The 13104-nt window shown below is 37.4% G+C and overlaps 1 protein-coding gene across 1 annotated transcript; it reads left to right on the top strand.

Moving 5' to 3' along the window:
• The first annotated feature begins 312 nt into the window (after positions 1-312).
• On the top strand, positions 313-9878 carry LOC101741457 (tRNA (uracil-5-)-methyltransferase homolog A). The gene is given in 12 exon segments (XM_004932195.5): positions 313-558; positions 840-990; positions 1262-1400; positions 1402-1429; positions 2365-2685; positions 3241-3378; positions 3557-3669; positions 5008-5116; positions 5679-5801; positions 6077-6269; positions 8210-8430; positions 9733-9878. Coding segments are annotated over 12 exon segments (1776 nt in total). The 5' UTR covers positions 313-402; the 3' UTR covers positions 9817-9878.
• The last annotated feature ends 3226 nt before the right edge of the window (positions 9879-13104 follow it).

Below are 13104 nucleotides of genomic sequence, written 5' to 3'. Positions count from 1 at the left end.
AATAATTAATAATTGGGAATTTAATTGCTTTTATGATCAAACAATCACCAATAGTCGTCGAAGAAACGATAATTGATCAAAATGAATTAATCTGAGCGATAAAAATAAAGATATCTAGTAAGGGGGGCTAACTTAACGTTGTCATTTATTTAATTAATTATCAATAAACAAAAGACGAACAAACAATTTTTACATTCGAACATTAACGAACAAACGACAAACAAATAATTAAAAATAAAAAAATCCGAAAATCAAAAAAAGGGGGCCCAAATTTACAGAGCCGGTAAATTGTACCTACCAAAAAACAAAAAGGTCTATGGTTATTCTACATAAGAATAACCTAAGAATTGAAAATTGTTTACATACATTTTTTAAAAACTAAAATCTAACTTTTAAACCAAAATGGAAAATGATAAAGAAATGAGTATGGAAACAAATGTAGACGGACAGGCTTCTTCATTACTTAGTGAAGAATATGCTTATCTAGACCGTGGAGGGTTTTCATCAGAAAATTTTAAAATAGAGTTGCGTGGACTGCCGAAGTTCTACGGTATTGCCGTGAGTTTCGTCTGTTTTCTTAATATTTAACTAATGACTGTTCTTTCTTAGAAAAGTAAATTCTTATAAATTATTACTAAACTGAATTTTTTTTTTTTCTTTCTTTTAAGTTTTCTACTTTTATTTGATCAGTAGTACTAGATTACTAGCAATATCAAGCGAACTAAGTAAAAATATAGCTTATAGTGCTTCAAGTGTAAAGCAGGGATACAGATAACACATTTCTAAAATCAAGTTCACTCTTTATTTGCTGATATTTGAATTTATTTGAAATGGTCTAGGAATTGAAGAAATTAATGAACCAGAAACTAGGGTTGAACACTAGTAAAATAAAAAGGCCAAAGAATGGCAGTCATTGGCTGTTTGCATGTTTTCAAAATGAGGAAGAGAGGGTGAAAGCGATTGAAACTCTTCACGGATATGAATGGAAAGGTTTGCTATTTTATTTTACGAACACTTAATGAAATGTGGAATTTGTCAAAAAAGAAATTACCATACTGAAGTTAAATATTTTTACAATACATTCTGTAGTCCATCACTGTTACTAAGTGATTTACGTATTGATTAAAATAAGTTTGTTTATTTGGCAATTTATCTGTTTACGAATTTTACTTTTACTCCAGTATTGTCTGGTATAGTACCTTCCTTCTTTCATGATATTTTGGAGCGCACATGATAATAAATATTACATATAATTTTCCAGGGAAGACACTGATAGCAGAAATAGCAAAGCCAGCACCAGATCCTTTAGTGAAAAAGAGGAAACAAGAAGAGAATAATGGACAAGTAAAAAAAAAGAAATGTGATGAGAATAAGAGCCAAGAGGAGAGATTAAAATTAATTATATTGGAATGTGCCTTATGAAGAACAGGTAAAAAATACATAAATAAATAAAATTCTATATGTTTTTGTGTTAATGCCTTGGTGTTAGTCTCAAAAATGACTAAATCCATTATGGGTTTGACTAGTCTTTTTTAAACTTTGTATGAAACTTTCATAGACTAGCAGAAAAGACATCACATTTTTTTAATTGCTTAGATGGGTGGACAAGCTCATAGCCCACCTGGTGTTAAGTGGCTACTGGAGACCATATGCATCTACAATGTAAATGCTCGTCACCTACCTTAAGACAAGAGTTCAATGGTCTCGGGGGTTGGAGGAGGATGTTTGTCCAACTCCGGCCCCTATGAGGAGGCAGTCTTCTCCTGGTGATGGTCGCGGGGCGACCTAAGGAGGTTGAGGCTGCGCCGCACGTTACCGTCGCTCTAGCGCGCTGACACCAGGAGGACAGGACGACGCGTTGGCGGCTGCGGCCTGCGATGCGGTCCGCATTGTCGTCGTCGCTGTGTACCGCGTTCCGACCCGGCAGGCTGATTCTGGCCCAGTGGGGTATCCCGGAACACCAGCGGCATCGCCCGGGCGGCCTGGCAGTGCCGCCGTACCGCGGAGACCGGTGTCGTTGGTCGTCGACTATCGTCTCGACGACCCGTCGGTCGGGTGTCTTCGGGGTGGCGCTGCGTGTCTGGTTGTAGCGTTGACCGCGGCAACCCCCCTACTCTGACCGGGTTTTGACCCCGGACAGAGATCGAACGTTGGGTGTAAGAGTGCAGGGGAGTCGTTTAGTGCGGTAGGGCCCTAAAATTCCTTGAGCCCGCGGTCTGCTCCCAACACCTCCTTAGCATAACTGATATGTGAAAACTATTAATTACATCCTAAATTGGTCAATTGTTCAAGAATCATTCTAAGCTAAGTTATATTAATCAACCAGGTACCTGGCATCATAATCAATTCTTACACAAATTTCAGTTGAAATTAAAAGATAAAGAAATTAAACATATTTTAATGAAATTTGACAATGAAGTTTGGAAAATGGATAAATCAAATCGCAGTGTTATTGAAGCTAACAGGAAAATATACAACGGTCTGAGTTTTGAACTAAAGCCCATTGAAAAATCTCCTGTCTTAGATGGCTACAGGAATAAATGCGAGTTTACAATTGGTATTGATGATGAGACTAAGTTACCCACCGTTGGGTTTAGATTGGGTAGTTATGTGACTGGTACAGTGGCTGTGGCACCCATAGAAATGTTGATACATATACCCGAGAGAACGAAACAGGCTGTTTTGGTGAGTTTTAAAATTGATAATCATTACATGCCTAATTTGAAGTGTAAAGTTATTTAATTTATTTTAAATAGTTTATGTTCTTCTTTAATAACATTATAAAACAATTATTATATTATTAGGAAAGCAGAGACATAAAAAGATAAAATATAGTTTCTGCTTATTTTATTTTATTTTATTTATACTTATTGTACACAAAAGAAAATACAATAAAAACAGATTTAAAGAATTCTAACCTTACCTTTGTTTAAATATCTTATATTTAAATAGTGAACATTATAATTTGCGTAATTACTGGTGGTAGGACCTCTTGTGAGTCCGCACGAGTAGGTACCTCCACCCTGCCTATTTCTGCCGTAAAGCAGTAATGTGTTTCGGTTTGAAGGGTGGGGCACCCGTTGTAACTATACTGAGACCTTATATCTCAAAGTGGGTGGCGCATTTCCGTCGTAGATGTCTATGGGCTCCAGTAACTACTTAACACCAGGTGGGCTGTGAGCTCGTCCACCCATCTACGCAATAAAAAAAAAAGTATTCTGATTTCTAATAATTCTTTAGGTATTCCAAGACTTTGTCCGTAAATCTGGATTAGCTCCATTCTCTCCGGCTGACTATTCTGGATACTGGCGTTATTTGACCGTCAGGCAGTCAACATCGAATGGTGACGTCATGTTAATTGCGTCCATGTATCCTCAGGTAAATGTGCAAAATTTAGTCAAGAATTAACTTCAAACATATAGAAAACAAAACAAATAAAAGACAAAAGTAACCACTACTTTATGAAGTAATAAACAGCTTTTTATAGCAGTCAAAATTCAGTCTGATTGAAGTTATAATTTATTGACTAAAATAGTGTGTATCTACTTTATTTCAGAATTTAACTGAGAGTGAAATAGAAAAAATTAAAAATGACTTGATAGAACATTGTAGTTCTAAAGAAGTTGATTGTGGGATTAAATCATTGTATTTTGAGTTGATCACTAAAAGGTAGGAAGGTATGCACTGATGTTTTATTTGTTAAAACTTAAAGGAGTAAACAATGAACGTCACCTTTTCTTATTTGAATCGGTTCTAATGTATTATCTTTATATATATAATTGTACTGTACATGTGTATGTCACTGAACTACTGTTAAACGGCTGGACCGATTTGAATAAATTTTTTTATGCGTTTTGGTGGCACCCTGGATGGTTTAGATTCACAAATCAGCTCGGCAGATAGCGCCGCAGTCGGTATCTAGGCTATTAATAATGCAACTAAACGGCTGAATCAAATGAAGGATTTTTTGTGTATATATTCACAGGACAACGTCTGTCGGATTCGCTAGTATGATTTATATAAATATTCGATATGAAATTGTAGCTTCTCATTTTAGATCCATTACAATGGCCGAATTCGCAGATAAACGCTTTTAAGATTTTTATATTATAGTATTTCTACATGGGTCGTGGGGGGTAGCTATTACAGAACACAAGATATGTGACAGATGCCTGAATCTCGCTTACGACATTTTCAAGATAAGCTCGCGTATTATCTATACTTCTATACTAATATTATAAAGAGGAAAGATTTGTTTGTTTGTTTGTATTGAATAGGCTCCGAAACTACAGTACCGATTTGAAAAATTGTTTCACTGCTTGGAAGCTACACTATTTCCGAGTGACATAGGCTATAAACTTTTTTGAAAAAAATTTGGAATCCTTACTAAAACTACAATAATGTAACCCAAGGTGTAAAAAAATTACCTAAAATATTCTTTACATCGCGTGCCCTGCGAAACCTATTGATGTTAGAATAAAATAATGTACTACGACTTCGTAGAACACATTATTATTTACAAAAATTGTCGCGACAGCATATGTCTAACTGTATGCGCTGCTGAATGTGGCGTACACAACATGAGATTTAGATAGGAAGAAATCACTGATAGTCAAAGAATATGCGTTTATTATATACTTCGCCAACAAGTAACTAATTCTATCTCTGTATGTTGATGTGGTGAGTACCGCTGTATATGAGTGCTGAACGTGTACTGGCGCTTTATACTACGGTTTGAGTAAAGTGATGTAAAGGTGCTGATGTGAATGCGCGCGTGCCCTGTACGATACATGGCTCGTTATATATAAGTTTCAAACAACAACATTCGGATCGTCGGTCTACCGAGCAATTACACACGCTCGATTCCCGATGGAAGTTCTTTCGTTTGACATTAATCTCCCAAAGGTCTAACCATTCTCATGTCTATGAATGCTACCCACAATGTATTTTTTATTACCTCTGTCCTGTTAAATTTTCTTCATGTTTAATATGTATTGTTTTGAACAGGAGGGTTGGTGAAGAACCAACAAAGCCTACACACTTAATGGGATCAACTCATATCATTGACACAATATTGGGGAGACAGTTTCGGATTTCCCCAGAAGCATTCTTTCAGGTATTTCACTACATTTATTAAAACCAGTATTTATTGGGTGTTCAAAATTCGATTGTACTCGCTGATGCTCAAAGTTGAAATTCCTTTGTCATATTTTTTTTTTCATTTTGGTTTGTTTTCATTTTGTTCTAACTGTTTGATTATGCATATTAATGAAGTTATAAAAATAATTTCTAAATCTATATACATATATAAAAATGAATTGCTGTTCGTTACCCTCGCTAAAACTCGAGAACGGCTGGACCGATAACCGAAGATAGATAAATATAAAAATCTTCGGAATTAAAGGAAAATAACAATTTTGTTTTTCCTTTGATGTGTCCCCCGTCGGACGGATTCCTTTTGTTTGTTTTAAGTTTATTTTTATTTATCGGTTGAGGCACTACGAAGTCTGCCGGGTCAGCTAGTAAACTTTAAATATCGTTTCTTTATTTTTACAGAATAACATAATAAAGTCTTATTTAAAATTATATCAATGAGTACGATTAGAAGTTCATAGAACTTAGGAAGAATTCTACTGCCGATGATTTGAATTGAATAAAAACGCATTGCAACGTTACAGATAAACACAGCCGGTGCTGAAATACTGTATCAAAAGGCTATTGAACTGAGTGAAGTCAAAGAGGATTCGACTGTGATAGATATTTGTTGTGGGACCGGCACGATAGGCCTGTGTTTTGCTAAAGTATGTTACTCTGTGAATTTCTTCACTTTTTGTTATTTTTCCCTAGCATTCAAAGACCAATATTTTCATCAACCAATGTATTTGTATCTTGAAACCTTAGTATTTTATTACGTTTTATTATGAAAGCATTCTCCGTGCTTGGGCAAGTCATGGACAAAGTTTTTTTTTTTTTAAATTCCATTTTTAAATTCATTATCATTTTATAATTGATCATTTTAATAACTGAGGTATTTCTTTATGAAAACCTTTTTTCATGTCGGTATTCTAATTTTCAGCACTGCGGTAAAGTTTTAGGCTTAGAATTGGTACCGGAAGCTGTGAAGGACGCTAAAGCAAATGCTGAACTTAACGAAATCGAAAATAGTGAGTTCTACACGGGGAAAGCTGAAGATATACTACCCTCGGTGCTGGCCAGGGCCACCGGAGACGATGTTATTGCGATTGTTGATCCCCCAAGAGCTGGACTCCGTGAGTATTCCACAGAGACTTGTCATAGTCGACTTGGCATAGTGGCATAGTCGAAGGCAATCAGGGACTGAAACATGGCTATTGCCGTGAGCTATTATTTCAATAAAAAGCACTCCTGTTTGATGAGGATAACTGTCAACACTCGGATATTACATCAATTTCGAGTGATAAAACTCGTAGTGTTCATTATGATCGCGTTAAATAAGATACAGAGTGCAACACAATAAGTATATTAAGCCAAAACGTAACAACAGTATCAATGACTATAGATCTCGTAAAAAGTAAAAAAATAAACTAAGTCGTAGTAGTTTCAGACAAAAACTAATTTGTTAATTGTTTAAATGTGTCTTGTGATCGACAATAATAAATTCGTTTAACTCATTTCAAACAATGAATACGACAAAATTGCGACTTGTTACTAAATTTCCCCTTCATTGCAAAGAAAAAAGAAGCTGTTTGATGTGCCGACACAGTCGGATCGGCGGCGGCGGGTTGTTTTTGTGTGTGTATTACGATTAGCCGACATCACATGATCTTTTTGAGTTAGAACTCGATTAGACGAGCGGGCCTAGGTATCGCGTTTGCGTATGATTTCAGAATTCCTAAAGCACTACGAAGTCGCTAGGATTTTTGCGATAATTTAAATAAATACTCCGCAAAAACTCCCATGTGCATATATCAATATTTAACTTTATTACGCGTCAATCTTAAAAAGGCCTAAGTATCGGGTTGTGTTTTGTCGTAGATCAAAGTATCCAATGTGCTAAAAAAATATTTGCGTTATATTTTTCCAGGAGGTACTTTTATTAGATTTTCTCGAAAACTCCATTTATTCTTATAGGAGATTTCAAATATGCAACGACAATGTATAGTTTTCGGTTTAATTATACCCTTTAGGGGACACCCGGTATAGGTATTATATTCCCGGCTGATCGTATTTAAGTGTCTCTTCGTGTGTAAATGAGGCTACTTTACCAACTAAAATTTCCGTAGACACGACAGTGTGAATGTCGCCGTCTGTATATAGTTTACCTTTGGGGGACACCCTGTATAGGTATGATATTCCTGGCAGATCGTATTTAAGAATCTCTTCGTGTGTAAATGAAGCTTTTTTATCAACTAGAATCTGCATAGACACGACATTATGAATGTCGCCGTCCGTGTGCCTTAGAGCTTGTCCAGAAGGAGCGAATTCGCCTCGATTCTCTCGTGCGTATCACGCGCGAACGTTTCGCCCAGAAAGAGCGTACCTACACGCGAGCATTTAAGCATATTTGATACATGCACTCGCTCTGGAGTTCACGCGTTAACTGGGCGCAACAAGGCGTCCCTAGTATCTCGAATCGCGCGCATTAGTCTGGCGTAGTGCACGCAATTTACGCGTGTTTTTTTGAATTCATGCGATCTTGTGGGCGCGATGTATTGGTGCCTAGTATCTCACTGACGCGCGAAACATTTCTCGACCTCCAGAGCGAGTGCACGTGTTCAGGGAAATGGAGCGTCAACATTTTGATACCTATGGAATTATTTATAGACGAAATAGAAAAACGACTGGCGATATGGGATTTGGAATCACCTGATTATGCCAACAGAATTTTAAAACGTAGATCTTGGGAAGAATTGGTGTTAATATTTTCTGATAAAGATGATGACTCCGAGGAAAAAAGAAAGACAAACATACTATAAAATATGTCATTCTATCATTAAGAATTGGATGTACTAAATACATTATATTTTCCCTCCGTTTTTCTCTCTTCCAGCGACGGTAAGCTTCGTACTGACTAAATTCGTCCCCAAAGGCTCGCGCGTAGGTACGCTCTTTGTGGGCGAAACGGTCGCGCGTTATACGCACAAGAGAATCGCGGCGAATTCACCCATTCATTTCTGGACCAGGCCTTAGACTCAGACTCGCTCGTAGTCAAGTAATGCTCGCTCCGCAGACATGCGCGCCGTGACGCAGCTGCGCAACAGCCGGCGCGTGCGGCGCGTGCTGTACGTGTCGTGCCGGCCCGCCGCCGCGCTCAAGAACTGGGTGGACCTCGCTCGGCCCTCCTCCAAGACTCTCCGCGGTGCCCCCTTCCGCCCGCGCCGGGCCCTGCCCCTCGACATGTTCCCGCACACCGACCACATCGAGCTCGCCTTGCTGTTCGAGAGGGAACAGGTACGCGAGCCATCCACTAATATATAAATCTACAGTGGTTTTCATCTATATAAATCTGTGTTTTTTTATTGCCTTTGTAGGCAGACAAGCATACGGCCCACCTGATGGTAAGTGGTCACCGTCACTCATGGACGTCAGCAATGTCAGGGGCAGAGCCAAGTCGCTGCCTATAATAATAATAATAATAATAATAATAAATATTTAATAACAATCACGCCACGTTAACTGGTCCCATGCTAAGTTCGTAAAGAACTTGTGTTACAGGTACCAGATAACGGAAATAAATGTAAGTTTTTTATTATACACGTACATATATTTAATATACATCCATAACCCTGGAAAAGACATCTATATTTATCATACAAATATCTTCCCTTGGCGGGATTCGAACCCGCGACCCCCTTGTGTAGTGACCATGTCACTTACCACTACACCAGACGGCCGTTCAAACAGCTGCCTGCCGCTGGCTTTTACGGATGTTCCGTTATAACTACTGAACCAAGCATTCGATTGACTTGAAACTTGGTATCCATGTAGAAAATACATGTACTTAATGAATAGCCTAATATTGATATGAGTGTTGGACCCCCTACCCCAGTTGCGAGGGCGTTAATGATGAGAATCTTTGTGGGAGTGATAAATAATAATGTTAATTTTAAATGCCCAGCGAAGCGGACGGGTACAGCTATAATTTTATATAAATAGCAAACATATGGAAATTCTTTAAAATTTCATTTTGGTTGTTAGTACCATTAGATCTTTAGTCCCGATCTTATCACCCGATCATTGCTCATTAAGCAAAACATTAAGTATATACATTCTTATATCAGATGATACATCAAAATGAGATTCGTCGTGTGATTTAGCCCCAAATGACGTCACGCATTAATTCAGCATCTCTGTTTGATGTTTGTTACCGAACCATGTACACTGCATTCTAAGAGTTTTATTAGTATAAGGTTCATTAAAATTAGAATATTGTTAAGTTTAAAACAATATACTTAAGTAGGTATACTAAGCAATGTTTTATATCGATATTTTAAACTTTGTTACAAACCTACCTAGTCAAAGAGTTAGTTTTGTTCGACAGTGTAGCTCTCTTAGAGGAACAAGTAATCATGTTAACAAGTGACTGTATTATAAGGATCTTTAATGTGTATTCTTTGTTAGTTATTTGATCCATAGCGCAGTGGTATGGCGCTATAAACCATAGAGCTGGGGCGTATCGTGGACATGGTCACCCGAAAACCGTACCATTTTCATAATCTAAATAAGTTGAATGTAATCATATTTTATTTTCAGACGAAAGAAGATACCGAAGGAAGTTCGGAAACAGTGGAAGACAGCAGTGCGGCACCGGACGTGGAGAATAAAGATAATAATTAGATAAGGTACTAAGTTGTATTTTAAATCAATTTTCTTCTGATTAAAGGCATTATAACACAAACTTTGTCTGTTTTATTGTGTGAACGTCCCGTAAAATGTAAAAATGTCTTAAAAGTGGCATGTCAGCATTTGTTTCTGGTAATATTTTATTATACGGTATAGTATGGTATCTATACTAATATTATAAAGCTGAAGAGTTTGTTTGTTTGAACGCGCTAATCTCACCAGGAGCTACTGGTCCAATTTGAAAAATTCTTTCAGTGTTAGATAACCCATTTATTGAGGAAAGCTATAGGCCTTATAGGTTAATACCTCTTGGTTTACGTCAATTCCTCTTAAGTTTGTTATAGCGATCCGATTGATGCCTGATAAATCTCTTCGTCTTCTTTTTGACGATTGTCGGCCTGTAAACAGGACACGGCCGCAGAAGGGAAAAGAAATCGACAAAGAAATCCATAGGTCGCTGGTTCAAATCCCGCTCGAAGGACCAAAATGTAGGGTGCGGTGTGAATTTGTTATTTAAAGATTATGTTGCTTAAAAATGTTTATTGTTAAAATATTAATTAAATCAAATAAATGTTAATGTTATGAATGCACCCGGGTGACGCGGTTGTTGATCGTGCACTAATGATTTATGGAAATAAAGTTAATGCGTCACGCAAATTATGCTGACAAAGGTGTTCGGTAATATATCACCGAACATAATGTTTTCAAAAACTAAGCTAAATAACCCTGTGGCGGGTAGCCATCATACAACGCAAGATAATTGACAGATGCCTGAATCTCGCTTACGACATTTTCAAGATAAAGCGCATATATACAAGTTCCGAACAACAACATTTGGACCGTCGGTCTACCGAGCAATATCCCGTTCGGTGGAAGATCTTCCTTTCGTTGTTTAAACTCTCCCAAACTGGTGACCTCCGACGTGATGTGAACACGCAACCTTCTGATTCATCATCAGCGCATCAAGAATTTCGGCTACCACAATCCCCGCATTCTCGCAGATAAAAGCAAGTCATCGACAGTCGTCCCACAGCAAGCCAGCATCGCAGCCTCAACAGGACCATCGCAGCCGACTCACCGCGCTTCCTGGTCCTACGGCACGCACCTACACTGCGACAATCACGGTCTGTCTACCGAGCAATATCACCCGCTCGGTGGAAGATCTTCCCTTTGTCGTTAAGACTCCCAAAACCCTTTTTGTGTCGTGACAAGAGAATTCTTTGAATTTTTACAAGACTGTTATCCTAGTATTGCACCATTTTAGAATTGTGATAAATTGCGCTAAATTTTGTAATAACATGCCATAGTACATTTCATATATTATTGACACAGTAGTATGTCAAAGTTGATTAAAAGTTAAAATATTCTAAAATTTCAAGAAAACAGAATTGTTTATTTTATTTTTATATTAAAAATTACGAATGTTTTGGTCCTATTTGGAACTACAATTAATAGTTATGTTACTTAGGTAGCTAATACAAAAAAAAAAGTGGGGATATGTTCACATTTGTAACCACAGTATCTAATCATAGGGTGTAAGGTATCAATCAAATTACAACATTTTTCGAAAAAGTTAGTGTAACTTTGAAAAAAAAAAGAGCTGGATTTTTGTTATTATTTTCCATGGGTAGTTATTGACCCGACCATATACCGGTACTAGCTTATCGTTGAATTTTGGGACACCCAGTATATTAAATTCATTCAAGGTCATGATCCCTACATTTTTTTTCTTGCTGTAGATAAGCAGACTTGCTCACGCCGTTAGGTATTAAGCGGCTAGAAAAAAAAACACAAATACCCAGCAATTTTCTGTGTTCGCAAACTCAAAATACATTTATGAAATTCAAGTTGATTGAAGAGCGATCTAACCGTCGGTATTCAATTTCCCGGCGCGGCGTCGAGAAGCGGAATTCTCTAAGAATTTAATAAAGCCCCGACCAACTAGGGTTGCATTCCTCGGCGGGCGTATATTCATTACACGTACATTCAGTATATAACGTAAATATATTCCATATTATCACGTACCACAAAATATCATAAGGAACAACTATCTTCACGACTTACATTACTTAAATCTACAGAAAATATTCATGAAATATTATTATTATTTGTTTATCCCTTTCTTCACGGTGAAGTTTTATCATGTCCAATAAAAAAATTTGGTCGCTAAAAATAAATATACCATAAACATTTGAAGCATACGTTGTTCTTTTAATTTAAATTAACTTTTTGTTTTAAGCAACATCAGTTATAAGACAAATCTGGATTTATTGAATGAAAAAGAATTTAATTCGAATAAATGTCCAAGATGCCAAAAACACAGCAGACCATAATATGTACATCTTGACCATGACAAAAGAAACGTTTTTCACAAAGATACCCATAATTCAACCGGCAATCAAACCTAGACACCGTGTTACAGAGTAGATGTGGTCACAAACCACTTGACCAACAAGGCGTTTTTGCAACTTTTAGTGAACCAAACATCAAAGACTTGGGAGCAGTAGTCGGCATATTTCTGAAGGAACCTTGTAGTATATGGGCTCTAACCTAATGGTGGGTGGTTGTCGTCGCCCATGGACTTCAGCAACGCCAGGGGCAGAGCCAAGCCCAAGATGCCCTTGGGGTTGCTGGATTAGCTAGCTGTTACCCGCGACTTCGCCTGCGTGTTCAAGGGAAAGTGTCAATTTAGTAGTAGTTTGATTTAATCTTAAGTTGAACTTTGCGAAACGATTTTACCCAAAACAAATGAAATTCAGTCTTCGTCCAGCCAGAATCAATGGAACCAGTCAGGTGCCATCCTATAAACATTGTTTGAGGAGAACAGACAGGACATTACAATAGTACCTAACTAGAGTTGCATTAGAAATAATTTCCTGGAAATCTTGCATATATCTATAAGTTCTCGACTACAGCTTTCGAATTGACGCAATGCACCTAAGAAAAAAAAATGTATTTCAGTCCCAAGTTTTGCCTACAGTAAGTAAGCCCTATGTACCTATGTAATACTGTCCCGTATCGAATCTTCGCACAGGTGGATGAAAGACAAGAGCCCATTAAAAAAAGCTTTGATACACTACGTTAAATGTATATTTTGTAGGTAAAAGGTATTAAAAATGAACGGGTAAATTTAAATTATATTGACAATACCGAAATGAACGCATCTTGATAAATCCCGCAGGCGGGTAGCGATTTTTCTAATGAAATACGTACTTAACAAAATGTTCACGGTTGACTTCCACGGTGAAGGAATAACATCGTGTAATAAAAATCAAAGCCGCA

The sequence above is a fragment of the Bombyx mori genome, chromosome 8 (genome assembly GCF_030269925.1).
Source record: "Bombyx mori chromosome 8, ASM3026992v2".
NCBI classification, from domain to species: Eukaryota; Metazoa; Arthropoda; class Insecta; order Lepidoptera; family Bombycidae; genus Bombyx; species Bombyx mori.
This window is presented reverse-complemented; position numbering and strand designations above follow the sequence as displayed.